This window comes from Vulpes vulpes, chromosome 2 (assembly GCF_048418805.1).
Source record: "Vulpes vulpes isolate BD-2025 chromosome 2, VulVul3, whole genome shotgun sequence".
Classification (NCBI taxonomy): Eukaryota; Metazoa; Chordata; class Mammalia; order Carnivora; family Canidae; genus Vulpes; species Vulpes vulpes.
This window is the reverse complement of record NC_132781.1, coordinates 22254527-22279188: the sequence shown is the minus strand read 5'-3', so window position 1 is coordinate 22279188 and position 24662 is coordinate 22254527. Positions and strand designations below refer to the sequence as shown.

At 43.0% G+C, this 24662-nt stretch overlaps 1 protein-coding gene across 1 annotated transcript; it reads left to right on the top strand.

The window, feature by feature from the left end:
* The first annotated feature begins 72 nt into the window (after positions 1 to 72).
* CASC3 (CASC3 exon junction complex subunit) lies at positions 73 to 24036 on the top strand. The gene is made up of 14 exons (XM_025995738.2): positions 73 to 438; positions 817 to 844; positions 1166 to 1203; positions 14252 to 14410; positions 14501 to 14652; positions 15131 to 15307; positions 16278 to 16963; positions 19147 to 19211; positions 19854 to 19968; positions 20212 to 20310; positions 20563 to 20777; positions 21541 to 21663; positions 21807 to 21870; positions 22334 to 24036. Exons 1-13 carry the CDS (start codon positions 208 to 210, stop codon positions 21828 to 21830), a joined length of 2112 nt encoding a protein of 703 aa, XP_025851523.1. The 5' UTR covers positions 73 to 207; the 3' UTR covers positions 21831 to 21870; positions 22334 to 24036.
* Positions 24037 to 24662: the final 626 nt, after the last annotated feature.

Below are 24662 nucleotides of genomic sequence, written 5' to 3'. Positions count from 1 at the left end.
GCCCCCGGTACGTCACCGATTACGTAATCCCACTCGCCTGCAAATGTGCCGCAGGGCGGCAGCCCCGCCCCTAGCCCCTCCCCCTGAAAAGCGCGGTGGCCCGTGTCGCACGTGAAGCATGCTGGGATTAGCTCTCGGGCCTCCCGGCAGCCCCTGCGACGGGCGCGGTACGTAAGGAGCTGGCCGGCGACGGCCGTTCTCCGTAAGATGGCGGATCGGCGGCGGCAGCGCGCTTCGCAGGACACGGAGGACGAGGAGTCTGGTGCTTCGGGCTCAGACAGCGGCGGCTCCCCGGCGCGGGGTGGCGGGAGCTGCAGCGGTAGCGCAGGAGGCGGTGGCAGCGGCTCTCTGCCTTCCCAGCGCGGAGGCCGAGCTGGGGCCCTTCATCTGCGGCGGGTGGAGAGCGGGGGGGCCAAGAGCGCTGAGGAGTCGGAATGTGTGAGTGCGCGCGGGTGGGCCGGGCCGGGCCGGGCCGGGGGGCGGGGTGTAGGTGGTGAAGGGACGCTGGGAGTTGATGGTAGATGCTCGGGCGTATTGTGTTAGAGAAGAGAGCTATCCCAGTGCAGTGTGCATCCGGAGCCCCGAGGGAGGAGGTGGTGTTGGGGGGGTTTCTGGGGGAAGGGCAGACCCGCTGCACGTGAAAAGAGGATCTTTATTCAGAAATTGGGGCTGGAAGTGAAGAGACCGGACCTCCCTCGTTTGCTACTTGTTAAAGATGTACCTTTTCTCATCTCCCTTTTCAACCATTTTGTGTTGAGTTTTCAGTTCCCCACCCTCTGGGTATCAAGGAACTAAATCATGTCATCTTTCCTTCAGGAGAGTGAAGATGGCATCGAGGGCGATGGTGAGTAGCATCATGACAAGTATTTTGCCCGTCAACTCACATCACCTATTTCCACCAGTTGACATCCTCTCAGACCGTTAAGGATTTGGGGGAGGGTACCACAGAGTGGCTCTTTGTAACACAATGCCTACAAGCTTACGTTTTAGCAGTATGATCTTGGGCAAATCACTCATTGAGCCTGTTTCCCATTTGTAGATGGGAATTATGATTTTCTCTCTCTGATAGATTGTCAGAATTGAACGAGGGTCTTTGCTTGACTCAAAAAGCAATGAGGAAATGTATTCGTAATTTTTTTCTTTACATATTTCTGTTTCCTTTCAGCTGTTCTGTCGGATTATGAAAGTGCAGAAGACTCTGAAGTGAGTGTGATAGGCTTTTTTTTTTTCCTTATGGTATATGGGTTGGAAATTTTTTGATGTATTTTAAGAACGTGTATACACCTGTGGTTCAAAAGTACCATGACCTCCTTGTTATTTCTCTTGTGCATTCTTCATTTATGCTTCTCAAAAACTGTTATTAAAGGTCTTGTTTATTTAGAGTGAGAGAAGTTTGGTGCATTCCACATCAGGTTTCATGTGTTAGTACTGTTAGTAGTTGGCTTTTCACCCTGTCTGAAGAAAATAAGTTTCTAAATAAGAGAATGAGAACATCCTGAAGCCCTTCACAGAATAAGAGTTCCTTTTATGCTAGGAAGTGAAACCAGCTAATTGAATTTTTTTTTTTTTCCAAGTGTATGTGAAGACCTTAAAAGGAGAGGATCCTGAGTTGTTTGTATCAGAAATATCCCTGTTTCTAGGGAGCTTTCTCCCTCCTTAAATTCAGGAGAAAATTTCCATAAGCCAAGCTTTTGTGACTTTATTTGTTTTGGTTAGATGAACTACTAGAGATGCTGTTTGTTTCCTGGGGTTGAATAAAGTCCTAATTTCTGGAATTTGGGTCATGAGGTTATGGGCAGGAGGAATTGGATTGTGGATCAAAGGTTCATTCTGTAAGTTTTGTAGAACTGTTACTACATATTAGATTTCCATTACATCCTGGAGATGCAACAGCAAACACTATACTAAAATTTCTGTCTTTAGGAATGACTTAGGAAGTCAGATAAACATGCAGGCAGTCCTAGGATTTGGTGACAACTGCTGGGGATAGGCTTAAGCTTAAGCAGGGTGTTAATGGCCGAGTACTGACTCTATCTTAGGCCGTTGAGAATAAGTTGGAGTTAGTCAGGCCATGTTTTAGGCAGAGGGAACAACAGCTGTGAAAATCCAGACACAGGAGAGAAAACTGAATATTTGGAAACTTGGAAGTAGTTTGGTGTGGCTGGAATATTGTTAGACAGGACGGATACCAGAAATAAAGGCTAATTAGTGAACAGGGATCAGATCATGAAGGGGTTTACTTGTTCCTTTTCTTCATTATGCACCTGCTGTATGCCAGTAGTTGTACAAGCCACTAGAATAAAAGACAAACATAGTTCTGCTCTCCTGGAATTTGCATTCTGGGAGAAAATAGACCATTTTAAGCAAGTAATTACAGTAATGTTTGGTGTCGTGATATCAAAAGCACAGGGCGATTTGGAAGCACATCGCAGAGGCAACGAATTGTTTGGAAACGCTTAGAGGATGGGATGTTAAAATAGAGACTTGAAGGGTGAGTAGGAGTGAGCCAGGCAGTATTCTAAGCAAAGGGAACACTGGGAAGAAGGTCTAGAAGGGATGGACTGCATGACAAGTTGGAGAATATGAAAAGTTTAGTGTTACTGGGGCTAAATGATGAGTCTGAGTCCAAATCTTAAAATACCTTGTAAGCCTGATTAGAATGTATTTGGATTTTATTCTAAGGAAGTAAGAAAGCATAACAAGGTTTTAAACAAGTGTGATATGGATTAGACTTAAATTTTAAAGAAGTGTTTTTCAGAACTAAGGAACTCGTGCATCAGAAAATCCACTTGGCCAGTTCTACTGAAACAAAATCTTGCAGAGGGAGGGAAGACTCAGACATTTATGTTAACAAATCCTGGATTGATGCTTATGCACAATAACATTTGAGAATTATTATAACAATTATTTTGTCTGCAATGATAATTGATCTGAGGGGAGCAAGATCGGAGGCAGGAAAGCTAGTTAAAGCTATTGTGGACACTGAGTGTATACTGCATATTGGCAAATTGTATTTGTTTACTTAAAAGATTTTATTCATTTATTCATGAGAGACAGACATAGGCAGAGGGGGAAGCAGGCTCCTTGCGGAGAGCCTGATGCAGGACTGGATCCCAGGACCCTGGGATCACTAACTGATCCAAAGGCAGACACTCAACCACTGAGCCACCCAGGTGCCTTGGCAAAGTGAATTTAAATAAAATATGTATGTATTTATTTATAAAGATTTTATTCATTTATTCATGAGAGACACAGAGAGAGGGAGAGGCAGAGACACAGGCAGAAGGCAGGCCCCATGCAAGGAGCCCGACATGGGACCCGATCCCGGGACTCCAGGATTACGCCCTGGGCCGAAGGCAGGCGCCAAACCGCTAAGCCACCCAAGGATCCCCAAAATAAAATACTTTTTTTTTTTTATAAAAAGCTATTATGGAAGTCTAGGAAGCAGTAAGCATGGACTGGAGTGGAGTAGTAGCAGTGAAAGTAGAAGTGGACAGAATTGAAAGTTATTTAGGTTATGGAATTCCCAGAATGTGGTGATTAATGAGATGCCTTATTTTCTCTGAAGTCAGTGATGAAGTTATCTGCAATGAGTAAAAGGGAGATGAGAAGTTTTGGGGTGAGGAATGTTTGCAGTAGTCACTAGAGAATGGAAACCCTGGAAACATTGTCAGGCGGTATGGAGTGTTCAGTGAGGTTTGGTGATTGTGAATATATAGCATCTCACTGTTCTGTATGTAAATGAGTTTGGTTGTTATCCTAATAACGAGAAAGAAGGCTACTGAAGGTCTCATTATGGGGAATGAAGCAAGACTTGGGACATGGAGAACTGTTAAGAGATTGTTAGGATAAGCCAAAGAACATCATGGTGCCCTAAAGAAGAGACATGGCAGTGGGACTCAGATTTGAGAGATGTTTAGGTGGTACTAACAGAACTTCTTGATTGATTGACTAAGGAGCTTGAATTAAGGAGTCAAAAGGATGCCCAAATTGATGAATGATGTTATTCCCTAAGAATGAGACCCAGGAGATTTCATGGAGGACATTGATGGGTGAAGTTTCGGATGTTTTGAAATTGAGGCCTGTGGGAATTTGAAATGGCAGTATATAGTAATATGGTCTAACAATTGAAAAGAAAGCCTAGTTCTACTCTGTCCAATACAGTAGTCACCAGACAGATGTGGCTCTATAGTTAAACTTAAAACTTCAGTTCTTCAGTTGCAAAGCCACATTTTAAGTACTTAATAGCCATGTGTGGCCAGTGGCTGCTATATTGGACAGCATAAAAAGATTTCCGTCATTCTAGAATCGTATCGGACGGTACTAGTTTAGATTCAGAAAAAAAGATCTGGTGTCCTGACTTCATAGTAATGCATTACTTGCTTGCTTTTTTTTTTTTGGTTACTAACTGTATACCTAGACACTGCAGTTCAGTTTTGCCTATTAAAATTTGATCTGAAAAAAAAAAAAAATAAAAAAAAAAATAAAATTTGATCTGTCTTGGAACCCCTGAGTGGCTTAGCGGTTGAGTGTCTGCCTTCAGCTCAGGGCGTGATCCGGGACTGCTGGGATTGAGTCCCACATCTGGCTCCCTGCGTTGAGCCTGCTTCTCCCTCTACCTTTTTCTGCCTCTCCCTCTCTGTGTCTCTCATAAATAAATAAAACCTTTAATAAATAACTCCTTTCACAATTTAAAAAAAAATTTGATGTCTCTTAGTCTGCAGGTTAGTTTTTCATCCCATTTCTTTCCTAAAATTTTTTAAAGATTTTATTTATTTATTTATTCATGAGAGACAGAGAGAGGCAGACTTAGGCAGAGGGAGAAGCAGGCTCAATGCTGGGAGCCTGATGAAGGACTCGATCCTGCAACTCCAGGATCACTCCCTGAGTTTGTTTTATCTTGAACAAAACTGACAATCAGTTTCTTTCCCTTAGAGGTCACTTGCTGTTTTTGTCTAGATATTCCCAGTATATTTTCTTTAAGGTCTGATAATTATGTTAGAATTTGTCTTGGTGGTGGTTTTTCTGGATCAGTGTTCACAGATATGAGATGTACTCTACTCTGTGTCATGGAACCCCTATCCATGGCAGTCTTCAGTATTTGACCCTTTCTCTCTAATCCTTTTTTTCTTCATCTCTGATTTTTCAAAATATTTTTAAATATTTTAAAGTCAGTGATAAAGTTACCTGCAAAGAGTAAAAGGGAGATGAGAGGTTTAATGAGGTAGCACTTTTTATTTTTACTTAAGGTGTTATTACTGTGGTTATTCACTCTTGTGTTCCTTCTAGTTTTAGACTTTGTAATACCTTCCTAGTTCTTTGGTTTAATTTTTGAGTTTTTCTAATTTTGATTGATGTTCTTCCATGCCTTACATAAGCTTCTTAATGTCTTTTTAGCTCATTTTGAAATAGAAGTTAGAATTTTTATATGATATGAGCCTGTCTTTCTGGCATATTTTCTTTTAGGAATGTTCTTCTACTTATTTCTTCCTTGTAATAAGTTTATATGGAATTTGACATCTCGATTTTTGTGTTGCTGATTTTTTTTAAAAAAATTTTTAATTTTTTTTAAAATTAAAAAAATTTTTTTTTAATTTTTTAAATTTAAAGAAAGAAAAGAAAGAAAGAGAGAGAAAGAAAGAATGAACGAACCATGGTGGCTTGCTTTCTGAGATTTTTTGCTCTTGTTCCCTTCCCTAACTTGTTTTATAGCTTCTCTTCATTTCTTTTGCCCCTTTCCTGCTCAATTTGATTCTCAAGTTTTTCTTTGGTATGGGGCCCTATTCTAGAAGGGAGCCCTGGCAGCTAGGTTAGTTGTAAGATTTCAGAGGTGTTAGCTCCAGCCCTTTCAGTGCATTTTACTGCAGGACCCTCACGTTCAAATGCTATTGGAGATAGTCAAATCCCTCTTAGTTGCAATTGTTGTTCTCAGATTAGCTTTCTATTAAATGTTGGTTTGGGGGATCCCTGGGTGGCGCAGCGGTTTGGCGCCTGCCTTTGGCCCAGGGCGTGATCCTGGAGACCCGGGATCGAATCCCACATCAGGCGAATCCCACATCAGGCTCCCGGTGCATGGAGCCTGCTTCTCCCTCCGCCTGTGTCTCTGCCTCTCTCTCTCTGTGACTATCATAAAAAAAAAAAAGTGAGCACTGCCTTGAATGGAGGTGGAAAGAGAAAGAGAACAATAAATTGAGAAAACCCACTCTTAAAAAAAAAAAAAAATAAATAAATGTTGGTTTGATTAGTTTAGGATTCTCCTGTTCTCAGTTCTGTGCTCTAAGGACAGTAGTCTGATGCAGGTCTTATGGCTCTTGGTGCTTTATTCCTGTATGCTTATATCTTGGGGTCTGAGGGATACTTTTAACTTAGTTTTGTTGTGAATGTTGTCCAGAGGGTTTAAATTAGGACTTTGATTTTGCTGTCTAGAAGCCATAATTTCATGTGGAGATTTGAAGGGATCAAAAACTATGCTGCTGCCATTTTCCAGAATCCTCCAAGAGAATTTTTTAAAGAAAGTTGACTGTGAAAAGGAGGCTAGAGAGATGGTAGCTGGAAGGAAGACTGTGAGGTCAAGAGAGGTTTTGGTGGTTATTTTTTCAAGTTGGAGAATCCAGTATGGTTCAAAATTGAAGGAAGAAGTAGAAAGGGAAAGAAAAGAGAGAGAGTAGATAGTAAGTGTACTGGTGTCCTTGATTGACTATGTGAGAGGAAATAAGAACCAGCCAAGGGAAACATCTTCCATTGTAATTAGAGAGAGGTGGGAAGGAAAGATGTATGGGGGAGGAAATTATTGTTTTCTTCTTCTTCTTCTTTTTTTTTTAAGATTTATTTATTCATGAGAGACACACAGAGAGAGAGAGAGAGGTGGAGACCTAGGCAGAGGGAGATGTTTTCGTCTTCATTTTGTTTTCCTCATGAAGTAGAAGGAAAAACATTGAATCGGGAATTTAGTGGAGGGAAGGGGAGGGATTGTCAGACTCAAGGGGGTTTGAGTGGTTGAGGTTGCAGGTGGCACTGATGTATGAAGTTATAGGACTTTTTTTTTTTTTAAACCTCTTTGTTGATGTTTAATGGTCTGGCTGAAGACCTAGAAAAGGCAGACATTTTAGTTGATCCAGTCTTGGGCACAAGGGAGTGGCAGGGGACTTGGTGATTGGAATCTAGTAGTGATTGAAATAAGTGGGCTGTGGAGACTAAAGAGAGAGGAAGGTGAATGTGGAAGAAAGAAGATGGATAGGGAGAAGGTGGGAGGGTCAAAGAAGTGGATGTCTTAGGTTGGAGATGAGAGGGTAAGGGAATAACTAAGTAGGAATAGGCGTAAAAATGGTATCCCTGGGTGGCTTGGCGGTTTGGCGCCTGTCTTTGGCCAAGGGCATGGTCTTGGGGTCCCGGGATCGGGTTCCACGTCTGGCTCCCTGTGTGGGGCCTGCTTCTTCCTCTGCCTAGGTCTGCTTATGTACTCTCACTCTTGTTCTCTCTCAAATAAATGAATAAAATCTTAAAAAAAAAAACACCCCAGCTTTATTGAGATATAATTTACATACCGTATAATTTATCCATTTAAGGTGTACAATTCTGTGGTTTTTAGTATATATGTAGATATATGCAACTATTACAGTGATTAGTTTCAGAGCATTTTCATCACCTTGGGAAAAACCTTGTTGCCTTTAGCGTTTGTTTCTCCCCCGCCCCCTAGTTTTTCCATCCTCATCCTCTGGTCCACAAGCAATCACACATCTTTTTTTTTTTTTTTTTTTTTAAGATTTTACTTAGAAATCTCTGGGTGGCTCAGCGGTTTGGTGCCTGCCTTCGGCCCAGAGCGTGATCCTGGAGTCCCGGGATCGAGTCCCACATCGAGCTTCCTGCATGGAGCCTGCTTCTCCTCTGCCCCCCGCCCCCCGTCTCTCATGAATAAATAAATAAAATCTTTAAAAAAAAAAAAGATTTTATTTATTCATGAGAGAGACAGAGAGGGAGAGAGGCAGAGACACAGAAGAGAAGCAGGCCCCATGCAGGGAGCCTGACATGGGACTTGATCCCAGGACTCTAGGATCACGCCCTGGGCCGAAGGCAGACACCAAACTGCTGAGCCACCCAAGGATCCCCCAATCACACATCTACTTTTTGTTTCTAGGAATTTTCCTATTCTGGCCTTTCATTTGAATGGAATCATAACATATGGACTTTTGTGACTGGCTTCTTTCATTTAGCATTATGTTTTCACAATTATTATCCATGTTATAACATGTATCAGTACTTAATTCCTTTTTATGATGGCTCAGTAACATCGTGGTGTGTGGTGTACCATTGTTTGGGTATACCACATTTTGTTTATCCATTCATTCATTGATAGGCATTTGAGTTTCCTTTTTTTTTTTTTTGTTATGAATAATGTTGCTATTAACATCAGTGTACAATTTTTTCTTTGGATTTATGCTTTCATTTCTCTTGGTTCTGTATCTAGGAATGGAGTTGCTGAGTCATATGGTAACTGTGTGGGCTTTTTTTTTTTTTTTTTTTTTTTTTTAGTCTTTTTGTTTTTTTCCCAGAGATTCCTTTTTATTTATATGAGAAAGAGAGAGCACACATGCATGCAAGCACCAGCAGGGAAATGGATGGGGAGAGGGACAAAGAGACTCCACTGAGTAGGGATCCTGAAGCAGGACCTGAACCCAGGATCACAACCTGAGCTAAAGTCAGATGCCCAATTGACTGAGCCACCTAGGTGCCTCATAGTAACTATGTTTAATTGAATGAGGAACTGTCCAACTATTTTCCAAAGCAGCTGGACCATTTTACATTCCCAACAGCAATATATGAAAATTCCAAATTTCTTCAAATACTTGCCAGAATGTAATGGTCGCGCCTTGACTTTTTCATTCTAGCCATCCTAGTAGGTGTAAAATGGTGCCTCATTTTGATTTGTATTTCCCTGGTGACTAATGATATTGAGCAATTTTTCCTTGTGCTTATTGACCATTTGTGTATCTTCCTTGGAAAGAATACCTATTCAGAAAAAAAAAAAAAGAGAATACCTATTCAGTTACTTTGTCCATCTTTTAATTGGGTTGTCTATCTATTGAGTTGTAAGAGTTCTTTGTAAAACATTCTAGATATAATTCCTTATCAGATATAGGATTTGCAAATCTTTCCCATTCTGTCGGTTTTCTTTTTACTTTTTTGATAACATCAGGTTTCAATTTTGATAAAGTCCAATATATCTGTTTTTTTCTTTTTGCTTGTGCTTCTCCCCCCTCTCCCCCCTCCATTTGAGAGAGAGAGAGAGACCAAGAACAAGCAGGGCAAAGGGAAAGGGAGAAGCAGACTCCCTGCTGAGCAGGGAGCCCGATGCAGGGCTTGATCCCAGTACCCTGAGGTCATAACCCTAGCCAAAGGCAGACACTTAACCGTCTGAGCCACCCAGATACCCCTTGCTTCTGCTTTTGATGTCATATCTAGGAAGGTTTGCTGAATCCATGCCAAAACCAGAATCCATGCCAAAACCAGAATCCTGAAGATTAACTCCTACATTTTCTATTAAGAGTTCTATAGTTTTAACTCTTATATTTAGGTTTTTAATCCATTTTGAGTTAATTTTTTTAAAGATTTTATTTATTTGAGAGCGAGAGAAGGAGAGCATGATTGGGGGGAGGGGCAGAGGGAGAGAGAGAAGCGGACTTCCCACTGAGCAGGGAACCTGATGTGCAGCTGGATCTCAGAACCCTGGGTCATGACCTAAGCTGAAGGCAGACCTTAACTGAGCCACCCAGATGTCCCTAATTTTTTTTTTTTTATATATATTTATTTATTAGAGAGCAAGCAGAGGGAAGGGGTAGAGGGAGAGAGGGAGTCTTAAAGCAGACTCCTCACTTAGCTGAGAGCCTGATGGGGGTCTTGGTCTCGCTACCCAGAGATCACCATTTGAGCCAAAACCAAGAGTTGGGCACTTAACAGGCTATACCACCATTTTTTGAGTTAATTTTTGTATATAAGGTGAGGTAAGGGTCTAACTTCCCATCTTTTGCATGTGGCAGTTTTGATCAAAGGAGTACTTAAGAGTTTTTAAAGAGGAGCAGGTTTACATATATATATATGGCATAAAAATGAAATGTATAGGAGCGCCTGGATGGCACAAGAGTAGTGTCCCAACTCTTGTTTTTGGCTCGAGTGATTGTGAGATGGAGCCCCAAATCAGGTTCTCTGCTCAGCATGGAGTCTGCTTGAGATTTTCTCTCCCTTTCCCTGCCCCTCCTCTTATATGTATGCATGCTCTCTCTCTCAAATAAATCTAAATAAGTAAATAAAATGTGTGGGAAGGGCTCCTGGTTGGTTCAGTCAGCAGAACATGTGACTCTTGATCTCAGGGTCATGAGTTCAAGCCCCATGCTGGATATGGAGCCTACTTTAAAAACGTATAGGAGTTCTAGATAAGACTTGTCTGGAGTGTGGCCATGGAAACAAATGCCTGTAGCAGAGATGAAGACTGAGCACCCTGATGGTCTTCCAAGTCAGTGGCAGGGTGGGCTGACCCAGGGCATAGAGTTATAGTTAGGTGACAGGAGCCTCGGGTGTAGGAGTTTAAAATGAGGCTGGAACGAAAAAATAAAATTAAATTAAAAAATGAGGCTGGAGAACTTAGATCTGGAAAAGACTTTGAGAATGAGGAACATACAAACTCCATGTCATAGTCTGATATATATAGGGCATGAAAGAATGTGCTAAAACTCTGTGTGAGAATGCTACCAGGGAAGCAGTTGCTTTAGGGGAGAGCTAGGCTTCAGAGTTGGGAAGAGTGTCCATTGAAGGTACAATTAGCAGTAGGAGAGTTTGTCTCTGGAAAAGGATTTTGATGTCCACCCTTAGCAAAAGCAGTGTGGTCCAAGGATAGCCACTTTTTGGCTTCGTTAGACCAGATTTTGACTCTAATTTGGAGTCTCCTCAGCATTACACTGTTTGTATCTTTCTGTCCTGCCCTGGAAACAAAATTAGTGTTTTCATTTGGAATAAAAGAGTTGCCTCATTTGACATTCCACCATGGGCTAGAGAGGGTAGAGCATAAAACAAAGTTCTCTCATTAATCATTCCAATACTATTTTAAGATGTTTGAATTTAGTCTGTGTGTGTGTGTGTGTGTTTGGTGGGGACTGATAAATTAAGGTCCATATACATATTAAACGAGACTCTTGGGATTTCTGCATCAGAACATACAGGGAACATAGGATCAGGGAAAGAACTGAATGATTACCACCCACCCTTCCCCATCTCAAAAGGAAGGTAACCTCTTGTGACTGAGGGGAAATGGGAAAAATTAAGGGTACTTGGTTATTAAAAAGCTATCGGTAAAGGCTTAATCCTTATAGGGTTGGTGTGGGGTCTCCTTCAAATTGTGGGTTTCACAACAGTATCACCTCTTTGGGAATCCTCACCCAGAACATGTAGAGGCTGAGATACCTGAATGCTGAGCAGGGAAAAGGAGTTAATTGGCTTCTCTGGGCCAGTTGGACAGACTTCACTCTAAGGAAACGGCAGAAACTTAGAGCTCGAGAGCTTCTTGCTTCATCAGGCATCTTACAGTGGGACTCTTGGATCACATTCCTGATTTCGTCTGGGTCTGGAGTTCTGAGAGGGTCTGCTGCAAGTCAGGTATCAGACCTAGTAGGAGAATAAGACCAATGTACACATATCTACCAGTTGGCAGAGGGATAATTGGCACCATGACCTGTTAACCCAACAATGGGGACTAGCCCACCTTCCCCTGAACCCATTTCTTTGTGTCTTTTCGGGTTTCTAAACATACTGCCCACCCTAGCCTATAGCTCTGCCTCTGGAGGTCCAAATCCTGACAAGTCTGTGAAATGCGAGTATTCTAAAGCCAGTTCCCTCAGCATGAGCTTTAGTTGCTCCTTTTCCCTCCCTAGAACTAGCCACACCTCTCTTACCTGACCCTTTCTGGTGGCCCCTATTTAGAAGATGGCCTAAGGGCACTCCTCTGTATGAACAGACCCAGCAGTTTCTCCATCACAAGCAGGATTGTCTAATATTGATGTGGCAGGAGAGGGAAGGAATAGTAGAGAGGTGAGAGAGCACACAGGCTTGGTTTTCATTTCTAAAATGCGATAGTCAGGGACACTTGGGTGGTTGGTTGGTTGGGCATCTGCCTTTGGCTCAGGTCAGGATCCTGGGGTCCTGAGACTGAGCCTCGCATCAGGCTCCCTGCTTTGCTCAGTGAGGAGTTCTCTCTCCCCCTCTGCCCCTCCCCTTGTTCCTGTTTGCCCACTCTCAAAATAAAATCTTAAAAAAAAAAAAAATAGGGGGATCCCTGGGTGGCTCAGCGGTTTAGCGCCTGCCTTTGGCCCAGGGCGCGATCCTGGATTCCCGGGATCAAGTCCCATGTCGGGCTCCTGGCATGGAGCCTGCTTCTCCCTCCTCATGTGTCTCTGCCTCTCTCTGTCTCTGTCTCTCTCTGTGTGTCTATCATAAACAAATAAATAAATAAATCCTTAAAAAAAAAGACAAAAATAGTTTGTGCTGTTTTAAAAAAAAAAATAGGGGCATCTGGGCGGCTCAGTTCGTTCAGCATCTGCCTTTGGCTCAAGTCACGATCCTGGGATCAAGCCCTGCATCAGGCTCTCTGCTCAGCCGGGAGTCTACTCCCTCTCCTTCTTTTCCCTGCTTATGCTCTCGCTCTCTCTCTCTCTCTCTCTCTCTCTCTGTCAAATAAATAAATAGAATCTCTTAAAAAAAAAAAAAAGAAAATGTAATTGTCAGACAAGTTTTCTGAAATTATTCTAAGTCAGAATTTTATAATTATATCATTCTGGACAGAATTGTTGGCTAGGAGGATCTCATGCTACAGAAAGTTGAGTATTCCTATCAGGATACAAAAAATGTAAGCCACTGTTTCCCAGTTTGAAGGTAAATAGTGCCTGAGAAATCATAGGATTATTATGAAGAGTTTGCAAATTCACTAGTTCAGTTAATGTTATTTATAGACTAAATATACATTTCCCACCTTTATGGACTACTGTTTTTGAATATATAAATTAATACAATATAAGTTTATTTTGGAATATTACTGAATATATAGGAGTTTTTCGTCATGCTTTTTTTTTTTTTTCAGTCAGTGGATATTATATTGAGCTCTTGTATGTGGAGATCCATGAAAATTTTAGGGCATAAAAGAGGTCCACACAATCTAAAAGGTTGAGAATCTGCCCTAAGCCATTTTGAGATGAGAGAATTCACAACTTGAGTTAGAGTGTAGTTTTTAGGTCCTGCATGTTTAAGAAACAGTTCATGAAGATGGAGGTAAATTATCAAAGATTAATCTCTTTCTGTATGCTAGAAAGTTAAAGCCTCCTTTTCACGGGCACATGGGTGGCTCAGTGGTTGAGCATCTGCCTTTGACTCAGGTTGTGATTGTGGGGTCCTGGGATTGAGTCCTGCGTTGGGCACCCCACAGGGAGCCTGCTTCTCCCTCTGCCTCTGCTTCTCTCTGAATAAATAAATACAATCTTTAAAAAAAAAAAAGCCTCCTTTTCATATCTCCTAGGATTCTTCCCCAGAGGCTACCACTGTTAACATTTCCTTGAATATCTTCTTGGGAAGCTTATGTGGATCTGTATAAATGTGTGTATATATTATATGTATTTTTTTATTGTGCTCTTTTTTTTTTTTTGGTGCCCCGTTCTCTAGAAATTTTTTTTTTCTCTAGAAATTTTAGTAAGAGTATTGATATCTTTGCTTTTAATTTTTTTTTTAAGATTTTATTTATTTGTTCATGACAATACACAGAGAAGAGAGAGAGGGAGGTAGAGACACAGGGAGAGGGAGAAGCAGGCTCCATGCAGGGAGCCCAACATGGGACCTGATCCCGGGTCTCCAGGATCACACTCTGGGCTGAAGGCTGTGCTAAACTGTTGAGCCACCCGGGCTGCCCTGTTTGCTTTTAATTCTTTTTTTTTTTTTTTTTTTTAATTTTTATGTATTTATGATAGTCACACAGAGAGAGAGAGAGGCAGAGACACAGGCAGAGAGAGAAGCAGGCTCCATGCACCGGGAGCCCGACGTGGGATTCGATCCCGGGTCTCCAGGATCACGCCCTGGGCCAAAGGCAGGCGCCAAACCGCTGCGCCACCCAGGGATCCCTGCTTTTAATTCTTAATTACAGTAAAAGTTCATTAGAAAATAACCTAAAGAATGGAAAATTTAAAAATGCACCATTTCCAATTGACAAGGAAACTTTTTTCAGGGTGAAGAAGGGGAGTATAGTGAAGAGGAAAACTCCAAAGTAGAGCTGAAATCAGAAGCCAATGATGCTGCTAACTCTTCAGCCAAAGAAGAGAAGGGAGAAGAAAAGCCTGACACCAAAGGCACTGTGACTGGAGAGAGGCAGAGTGGGGATGGGCAGGTCAGTATCCACCAGAGGCCTCCATTTTGGGGGTCAGAATAAGGGCTCTTAACCTTGGAGAGAATAAGAAGCCCTTTATCTGTTCTCCAGGAGAGCACAGAACCTGTGGAGAACAAAGTGGGTAAAAAAGGCCCTAAGCATTTGGATGATGATGAAGATCGAAAGAACCCAGCATACATACCCCGGAAAGGACTCTTCTTTGAGCATGATCTTCGAGGGCAAACTCAGGAGGAGGAAGTCAGGTAAGAGCCACTTGTTGCTGCTCTATTTATAGGTCAGGCACTGTGCTGATTTACTGCTCACAGTACTTTAAAGTTATTATGATTGTCCCTTTTGTACAAATGAGGATTAAGTTTTTTGGTAATTCTTGGTGGAGGAGCTGGGATCTGGACCCACACTTCCACTGCCTTCCTTAATCTGAGGCTCAAGCCTCTGGGACGTGAAGTACATGTGTAGGTTGCTGTATAGGTGAGAGATGTTTCCAAGGTACCCACCCAGTACTTTGAAGTAAAGTCTTTCCTCATTTCTCTCCCTGTTCTGTTTGAGCCCAGCAGGCCCTAAGGTGCTGTGATTCTCTCTTGGTTTTATATAATCAATCTGGGAAGATGGGGAGACCCATGAAGTGTTCTACCGTTTCCCTCCCCAACCCTCTTTTTTTCATGAACATCTTTAATTGGCAGAGTCTGCCAACCTCAGACACTTTTCCCTGGTTTTATCCAGACCCAAGGGGCGTCAGCGAAAGCTATGGAAAGATGAAGGTCGCTGGGAACACGACAAGTTTCGAGAAGATGAACAAGCTCCAAAGTCCCGACAGGAGCTCATTGCTCTTTATGGCTATGACATACGCTCAGCTCACAATCCTGATGACATCAAACCCCGAAGAATCCGGAAACCCAGGTGAGAACATTTGGAGTTATATTTATAGAAGGAACTCTTTTTATTTTCTGAATTTTAATTTAATTTAAAATTTTAAAAAATTTTTATTTATTAATTTGAGAGAGCGAGATAGCAGGAGAGAGCATGATCTGGGGGCAGGGAGAGGGAGAAGCAGGCTCCCTGATGAGCAGGGAGCCAGATGTGAGCTTGATCCTAGGACCCTGGAATCATGACCTGAGCTGAAAGCAGCTGCTTTACTAACTGAGCCACCAGGTACCCCAACACTCTGCTTTTTTATTTTTTTATTTTTATTTATTTATTTTTTTTAAGATTTTATTTATTTATTCATAGAGACAGAGAGAGAGAGAGGCAGAGACACAAGCAGGCATACAGAGAGCCTGATGTGGGACTCGATCCAGGGTCTCCAGGATCACGCCTTGGGCTGCAAGCGGCGCTAAACTGCTGCGCCACTGGGGCTGCCCAACACTCTGCTTTTTAAAATGCCATTCCAACCTATAACTTAGTGGTTGGAGGGATATGGGAAGTCTCCCTAACCCTCAGTTTATATCTGTAGTGGTCTCTTTTTTTCTTTTCTTTTCTTTTCTTTTCTTTTCTTTTCTTTTCTTTTCTTTTCTTTTCTTTTCTTTTCTTTTCTTCTTTTCTTTTTTTCTTTTCTTTTCTCTTTTCTTTTCTTTTCTTTTTCTTTTCTTTTCTTTTCTCTTCTCTTCTCTTCTCTTCTCTTCTCTTTCTTTCTTTTTTTTTTTTTTTTTTTTTCAAAATTTCATTTATTTGACAGAACACAAGAGTGGCAGGGAGAGGGAGAAACAGGCTCCCTGCTGAGCAGGGAGCCCAATATGGGGCTCCATCCTAGGACCCTGGGATCATTACGAGATGAAAGGAGATGCCTAACCAACTAAGCCACCAAGGCAATCCTCTAGTGGCCTCTTTTGTTATTTCTTTTCTTAAGACGTTTGCCATTCCGTTTATTCAGGTTTGGGAGTCCTCCACAAAGAGATCCAAACTGGATTGTTGAGCGGCCGAACAAGTCCCATCGCCACCAGGGTCCTGGGGGTACCCTACCACCAAGGACATTTATCAACAGGAACGCTGCAGGTACTGGCCGAATGTCTGCTCCCAGGAATTACTCTCGATCTGGGGGCTTCAAGGAAGGTCGTGCTGGTTTTAGGCCTGTGGAAGCTGGTGGGCAGCACGGTGGCCGATCTGGTGAGACTGTTAAACATGAAAGCAGTTACCGATCACGGCGCCTAGAGCAGACTCCTGTGAGGGACCCATCTCCAGAAGCTGATGCTCAAGTGCTCGGCAGTCCCGAGAAGGAAGAGGCGGCCTCAGAGATACCAGCTGCTGCCCCTGATACCGCACCACCAGCCCCTGACAGGCCTGTTGAGAAGAAATCCTACTCCCGGGCAAGAAGAACCAGAATCAAAGCTGGAGATGCAGTCAAGGTTGCAGAGGAGGTGCCCCCTCCACCTGAAGGGCTGAACCCAGCACCTCCAGTCCCAGAAACGACTCCTCCTCCACCTGCTAAGACTGGAAACTGGGAGGCTTCAGTGGATTCTACTACAAGTGGACTTGAGCAAGATGTGGCACAACTAAACATAACAGAACAGAACTGGAATCCAGGGCAGCCTTCGTTCCTGCAACCACGTGAGCTTCGAAGTAGGTACCTTAGGGTTTGACTAGCTTTTTTCCCTATACATCACTGAGTTTGGGGGCATGGGATTTAGACCCCCCCCCCCCCATGCAGAGATATGGGGTCTGACAGATATCTTTGTTTTCATTAACTGAAAGAAATGGATGGATTCACAGGTATTTTCATCCAAAGACCTCAGAGAGTTTTTATCTGTTACCCAAGACTACCCCCCACTACTTTGCCTCCTATTACCAGACCAGTCATTAGTATTGAGCTCCTGCATGCAGACTCTTTTACCCATTCTCTGTAGGAAAAGTTGGAAGAAGGTGGCAATGTTCTTATTATATGAGCTAATAGTTAAATATTTGAAGGCAGGGATGCCTGAGTGGCTCAGCAGTTGAGCATCTGCCTTTACCCCAGGGCGTGATCCCAGATCCCAGAATCGAGTCCCACTTGAGGCTCCCTGCATGGAGCCTGCTACTCCCTCTGCCTGTGTCTCTGCCTCTCTTTGTCTCTGATGAATAAATAAATAAAATCTTAAAAAATAATAATAGAATAAAATAAATTTGAAGGCAAAAACTTACGCTTTTGACCATTTGGATGAGAATATTCTAATCTCTTTGAAAGGAAAGCCTAATTTCTTTAATGTAGAGCTAGGCTGCACCATAGAATGTTCTATAGTGTAAGAAGTTTTTGACTACTTCTAATTTGGCCAGAGTGACTGAGGAACTGAACTTTTAATTTTAATAAACTGAAATTTAAATAACCACATGTGGCTACTGGATATCACATTGGACTGCATAGTTCTAGAAACTAGGACCTATCTACCACCGCTCTTGCTCATCTGTTTTTGTCTCCCTCCAATCAGGTAGATCAGAGGATCTTTTCCTTAGTTTCTGAAATTTTTTTTTTAAGATTTTATTCATTTTTTCATGAGAGACACAGAGAGAGGTAGAAATATAGACAGAGCAAGAAGGCTCCTTGCAGGGAGCCCAATGCAGGACTCGATCCCAGGACCCCAGGATCATGACCTGAGCCAAAGGCAGACATCTGCTCAATCACTGAGCCACCCAAGAGTCCCTAGTTTCTAAAATCTGATTTGAACTTAAAGTTTGTAAATCCTCATTTGGACTGGGAGTTTCAGCATCCTTCTCTGGTGTTCATGATTTTTATTTATTTATTTTTTAAAATTTGTATGTATGTATTTATTTAAATGATTTTATTTATTTATTCAAAGAGACACATAGAGAGAGGCAGAGACACAGGCAGGGGGAGAAGCAGGCTCCATGCAAGAAGCCAGATGCGGGACTTGATCCCGGAACTCCAGGATCATGACCTGAGCTGAAGGCAGATGCTCAACTGCTGAGCCCCCAGGCATCCCAATGTGCATGATTTTTTTTTCTTTTTTAAAGATTTGTTTATTTATTATTTATGATAGACACAGAGAAAGAGAGAGAGAGGCAGAGACACAGGAGGAGGGAGAAGCAGGCTCCATGCCGGGAGCCTGACGCGGGACTCGATCCCAGGCCTCCAGGATCACGCCCTGGGCCAAAGGCAGGCACCAAACCACTGAGCCACCCAGGGATCCCCCCAATGTGCATGATTTTTAAATACCAAAACCAGTGTAGCCTAAATTGGACCTGGAGTTGATCTTTGGGTGGAGGAGTATATCCTTCTACTGGTATTTTATTACCATTGGAAGACAGTCTCTAAAATATCCTTTGTTTTTTTTTTTTATCCTGGGTCATTTTCAGCCAGAGGTGGGTATCTTCCTAAACATCTAGCCCAGAACTCTGTGGTCAGGGATAATCGAGCAAATTCACAGAATGTCCAGTTGTTGCACAGAAGGGCTGAGATTTTTCAATATGTTTGATAATGTACTGTGTAATTTTAACCTCCTAGAGATTCTATACAGGGAAGTATTTGGTGGGAAAAATTTGAACTTGCATTTTCTCATTGAAGTCTTTTTTTTTTTTCTTTTCACATTCAAAGGCGTTATTGATGTGTTAAGGTTGCAGTCTGTGGGGGCAAATTTCCAAATGCTGGTGTTGACAGGAAGCAGAGCTACTTTAAAAGGAATTTTCTTAGTTTTAAAGAAGAAAGCATTTTTCTGTGTTGGATTCTTAAACTTGCCATTTTCTTGATGTTCTCTTTAGTCCCACTCATACCTATTTTCTCTGTAGCCATGACTTTTTTTGGTGTATCACAGGTATGCCCAACCATATACACATGGGAGCAGGACCTCCACCTCAGTTTAACCGGATGGAAGAAATGGTACAGAAAGGGAAAGCAGTAGTTGGGGGAGGGGGGTTGCATGCAACAGCTGTTCACTGTTTAAACCAAGATAAGGTCTTGGAGTCCGTTTTCCATTGATTTACCCATATTTAATTTGGCTCTCCAGAAAGGGTAGCAAGGTCTTCGTTCAGATCCTGATGTATGTTGTTGGTTTTTCAATTCATTTTGCAAATACTCCTTTATTTTTCTTCAAGAGAAAGAAAGTACAGGGCAGGGGGCAAGGCAGTAATTGCAGAGGGAAAGGGAGAAAGAGAATCCTAAGCAATTCTCCACAGTGGAACCCAACCATGGGGCTTGGTCTCATGACCTTGAGATTGTGACCTGAGCTGATATTGAGTCAGATGCTTAACTGGCTGAGCTACCCAGGCGCCCTATTCTTTTTGTTTCTTACGTTTTTTTTTTTTTTTTCTTTATTTAATTTCTGCATCCCACTGGGGGTCAAAAGACCCAAGATCAAGAGTTGTATGCTCTTCTGACTGAGTCAGTCGGGAGCCCCTCATTTTGCAAATACTGTTTAAACACGTGCCATGTGCCAAGTGTGTGTTTACCTTTAAAGGAGGGGGGACCTGATATGAGAGCCGGCCCTCTGGGAGTCTTTCTGCTCAGACCTCTTTATTTCAGGGTGTCCAGGGTGGGCGAGCCAAACGCTATTCATCTCAGCGGCAAAGACCTGTACCAGAGCCCCCTGCTCCTCCTGTGCACATCAGTATCATGGAAGGCCATTACTATGATCCACGTGAGTTTTTTCTTGTTGTTCAGGCACCTTTCTTAGTAGGATGAAGTGAACTAAGAAACCAGCTTCTTGCCTCCGGAATTTCCCTTCTGACTTCTCACAGTGATTATCAAACATTTTTCTGGCTGCTGTTTTCTTCACATGGAAAATTGAGACCATCTTTTAAAGGGTTTGGGGGACAAGGAGATTGGTCCATGTGATATGAAGAGTGAGAGTTTATGAGAGTCCCAATGTGATATCTTACAGTGCAGTTCCAGGGACCAATCTATACCCATGGTGACAGCCCTGCCCCACTGCCTCCTCAGGGCATGATTGTGCAGCCAGAAATGCACCTTCCCCACCCAGGTAAGCTTTGCACCTCTGCTTGTATGCTTCCAGTACATGAGGATATGTGTTGGGGGCTTCACAAACTCCATCCTTCTGAGTTCTGTACTGCTTGCTCACAGGGTTGGCCGCTCTGGTTGCTTGGGCAGCAAACTCCTCTTGGGTCCATCCTGAGGACTTCCGTCCTGAGTCTGTGCTAAGCAGGGCAGCCAGACCATCCCAGGGAAATTGTGTCATCTTCTATTTCCGTTTTTGTCTTCTCTTCTTGTCTAGGTTTACATCCCCACCAGACACCGGCACCTCTGCCCAATCCAGGCCTCTATCCCCCACCAGTGTCCATGTCTCCAGGACAGCCACCACCTCAGCAGTTGCTTGCTCCTACTTACTTTTCTGCTCCAGGCGTCATGAACTTTGGTAATCCCAGCTACCCTTATGCTCCAGGGGCACTGCCTCCCCCACCGCCTCCTCATCTGTATCCTAATACACAGGTAAGATGGCTAATGAGCAGATTTTTCTAGGTACACATCCTATAAATCAGACAAGGATGTGGTATGGGGAGAATGGTTAAAGAATTTGAGAGAACATTTCAGTGCCGCTCATTTTGCATGTGGTGCCAGGACACCTCTTGGTGGTCAGGAGCTAGAAATGCAGCTTATGTAATGCCCATCATCTCTTCTCTTCTGTTTTTTTAATGATGTTCCATTAAAGTGTTGAATAAAGAAGATATATTATTCTTACCCCTCCCTGTACTTTTTTTTTTTTTTAAGACTTTATTTATTCATAGAGACACACAGAAAGAGAGAGAGAGGCAGAGACACAGGCAGCAGGCAGAGGGAGAAGCAGGCTCCATGCAGGGAGCCCGACATGGGACTCGATCCCGGGTCTCTAGGATCACACCCCAGTGCTAAACCGCTGCACCACCGGGGCTGCCTCCTCCATGTACTTCTTAATTCCCAACAGGTTGACACCATCTGGTATGTGAGGTGTCACCACTGAGCTCAGCCTCTTCCATTTTTCAGTTGATGGTAGGAATTAGAGAAAGCTAAGTAGTACTTTGAAGAAGTAGGAACCATAACATAATTAGGATATAGTAAGGCAGAAATGAATAATCACTTATTTTAAAGGGGGGCAGCTTAGAGATTTATAAAGTTCCTCAGCACTTTTATTTTTGTGCCTGAATGATGTTTCCTGTTGATCATAGTTTAGGTGGATTTATCACTAACTTTTTCTTCTGCCTTATTGGGGTCCCAGGCCCCATCACAGGTATATGGAGGAGTGACCTACTATAACCCCGCCCAGCAGCAGGTGCAGCCAAAGCCCTCCCCACCCCGGAGGACTCCCCAGCCAGTCACCATCAAGCCCCCACCACCTGAGGTATGAGAGCTGCTTCCAGCCTCAGTGGGCTTTCCTTTTCCCTAGAAGATTTCTCTCCTTTTCTGGATGTGTCTCCATAGTCTTTTTTTTTTTTTTTTTTTCTTTTAAATAACTGGTAACAAATTCTAACTTTGTTATTTCAGGTTGTAAGCAGGGGTTCCAGTTAATATGAGTTTCTAAATATTTTAAATCAAACATCATATAAAAGTAAGTATATAATATACTATGATTCTTGTAAATTTTTGAAACTAATGCTTATGCTTACTTGCATAACAATTCCCTAATTAATGATTTAAGTTGTAATCTGGAGATACCTTATGGGGAGGTTTACATGAGTCTCAAAATTTGCCAGCTGCTTTGTTTTGTGAATGCACTGAGCAGGACTGAGGCAGAAACCATTGTTAAATTGACAGACTTTTGTTTGGGAAGCTGCAAGGAAAAAATGCAGGAGGGTATTTTGTTTTAGGGAAAGGGGAAATATCAATTTGAGGTCTTTGCAGCAAAGCCAGTTTAAAAGGATATGGAGAAAGACCATGGGGATTTTATTGTTGTTTTGTTAGGGACTTTAAAACACATTATTTAGAAATGTGGCTTTTTGAAAACAGCTTGTAAATGCCCAGAAGATCCATTAATACTTTGATGATTCTTCCCTTTTCCCCACCCCTGTCAGAGAACCCAGGAAAGAAGAGAAATACAACTGGCTGTTTACTACCAGGAGGGCTTCAAAGATATAGGGTGGCTCCTACCAGCAAGCAGCTGAAGGAGGAGGACCCCTGCCCTCCTCTGAGGACAGGTTCTGTTGGAGACAGGGACAAACAAGTGGACTTCCTCCCATCTCCACTCTTTACTTGAGTTGGCTGTGCTCAGAGGAGCAGAGATCCAGTGAGCTCAGGCTTCTGGGTCTATAGATTAGAAGCCCACCCCCCCCCCCCCCCCGCCTTTTTTCTTTTTTTTTACTCTTCACTTTTTCCTGGGAAATTCAAGTGTCTTCTCCCAGGGAAGTTCCTTCCTGTTTATTTTGTTTCCTAAGATGTTTGTTTTTAAAGCCTAGCTTGCTATTCTTAAATTAATATTCTTTTAGTTTCTTTCTTTCTCTGCCTTTAAATGAGACGAGTTCATCCTTCTGATTTGTTAGCCCCTCTGGTTTCTCCTTTGGTTTTTCCCTGCATCCCAGATAATTGATATTTTACCAGCCAGTTTTCCTGTACCAAGTCTGCAAAGAGGTGGCCTTTCGTTTTTGGCTGGCCTTTGTTATTGTATACTTGGATTTTCTTAATTCCTCTAACCCTATGGAAGCAGAGCCGTCCACAGAGTATCTCATTGTGTGGAGAAAAGCTCAAAGTGTGTGGTAGGAACCCTTCTTCTTGACTTCAGTTTTCCAGAATCTGAGCCTCCATCAGTCCCTGTACTGTGGTAGGCGTCAGTCCTCTACTTGAGGTCAAAGTCTGTACAGTGGGGAGAGATGGCAAACCAGATGCTTTTGTGAGAAAGGGAAAGTGGAGTAAGCCTTTCACCTTAGGGGTCTGTGTTCACATAGTCCTCAGGGCTCAATCTTTGAGGTAAGTGGAATTAGAGGGCCCTGCTTCTCTTCTTTCTATCCTTCCTACCATGTCCCCTTTCCAGTTGCAGTGGACCAATGCATCTCTCTAGAGGCAGACACTGTCCAGCAAACAGTCTACCCAATACTTTGCAGTTGCTCTTCTCCATGTCTTTCCTGCTACAAGTGTTTTAGATGTTACTACCTGATTTCCCCCAAGTTCTGCTCCTGTCCCTGAAAACAGAAGATACCACATTTGGGCTTCAGGCCTAAGGAAACCAGTCACTTTCAGGGCAAGGGCTCCTCCCCTCTTTTCCTCCCTGGATCCATGGCACTGCCTCTGCAGAAGAGATTCCTATTGATGCAACACTTGTGTCTGCCAGGGGTAACTTGGCCACTGTCCCTGTCCTACAGAACCTGAGGGAGATGGTGGTGGCTCTGTCTCTCCCAAGTAATGTCACTGTTTCTATTCCTTCTCTCCAGCAGCTGATCTAACCACTCTTGAGTCACAGGTGTGGGGTGGGGAGTGGGGAGAGGCACTCAAGCTGTAAGCCCCAAGGAGGAAATAACTAAGAGATTCTTCCAGGAGTGGCTGGTGGTTGTGCCTTTTGTAGGCTGTCCCCTTTGCCTTAAACCTGAAGATGTCTCCTCAAGCCTGTGGGCAGCATGCCCAGATTCCCAGACCTTAAGACACTGTGACAGTTGTCTCTGTTGGTCCACTGTGTTTTGTTGCAAGAATTTCTCCATGTGTGTTATTGTTTGTTACTATTTTAAAGGGTGCACATTTGTGATCAGCATTGTGACTTCGAGATAATAAAATTTAGACTGTAAACTTGGCTCCTTTGCCAGTGTTTTGCATGAGTCTTGATTTGGGAGGGATAGGAGAGGACTTGCTGATTCCCCTAGAGCCACAGTCACAACTCAAGCCAACTCAAGACTTGTGAAATGGAACTCCTGAGAGATGAGCCCATAGATGTGTCTGTACTCCCATTAGTTATCTTTTCCTAACTACATGTTAGGATACCGTGCAATCCCTTAGATTGGAAGTGTCATGGACAGAAAAACTAATGAAAGGTAGCTCTCCTTTTTGCCTTTGATAGTGTTTGGCAGGAGAGTTTCCCAGGGTAATGTACCCACTGTTAATACAACTGTACCAGGTCCTAGATGAGGGGGAGGCATTAGGTAGCTAGCTTTCTTGAAAAGTAAAGACACATTGGCACTAAAGTGCCAAGAACCACAGCCTAAGTGGGAGGCTTCTCAGTCTTCATAAACGTAAAGAGCAATTGAGACCACCGGCCGTGGCTTATGTTGCCAGATACCTAGGCCACTGGGTCTCTGATGTGCCCAGGCCAGTTCCTAGCTTTGAAGTGACTTTTCTTTCAGATCCTGGATAGGGTGGAAGTTTATGATAGAGGTTGATCCTGGTGTGGGGGAGCAATTGAATTTAATGTGGAGCTGGTGG

Coding starts and splice junctions, on each gene's coding strand:
- CASC3 (XM_025995738.2), top strand. CDS start 208: ATGGCGGATCGGCGGCGGCAGCGCGCTTCGCAGGACACGGAGGACGAG. Junction 14,411..14,500: donor GGCAGAGTGGGGATGGGCAG/GTCAGTATCCAC, acceptor TCTGTTCTCCAG/GAGAGCACAGAACCTGTGGA. Junction 19,969..20,211: donor AGGCCATTACTATGATCCAC/GTGAGTTTTTTC, acceptor GATATCTTACAG/TGCAGTTCCAGGGACCAATC.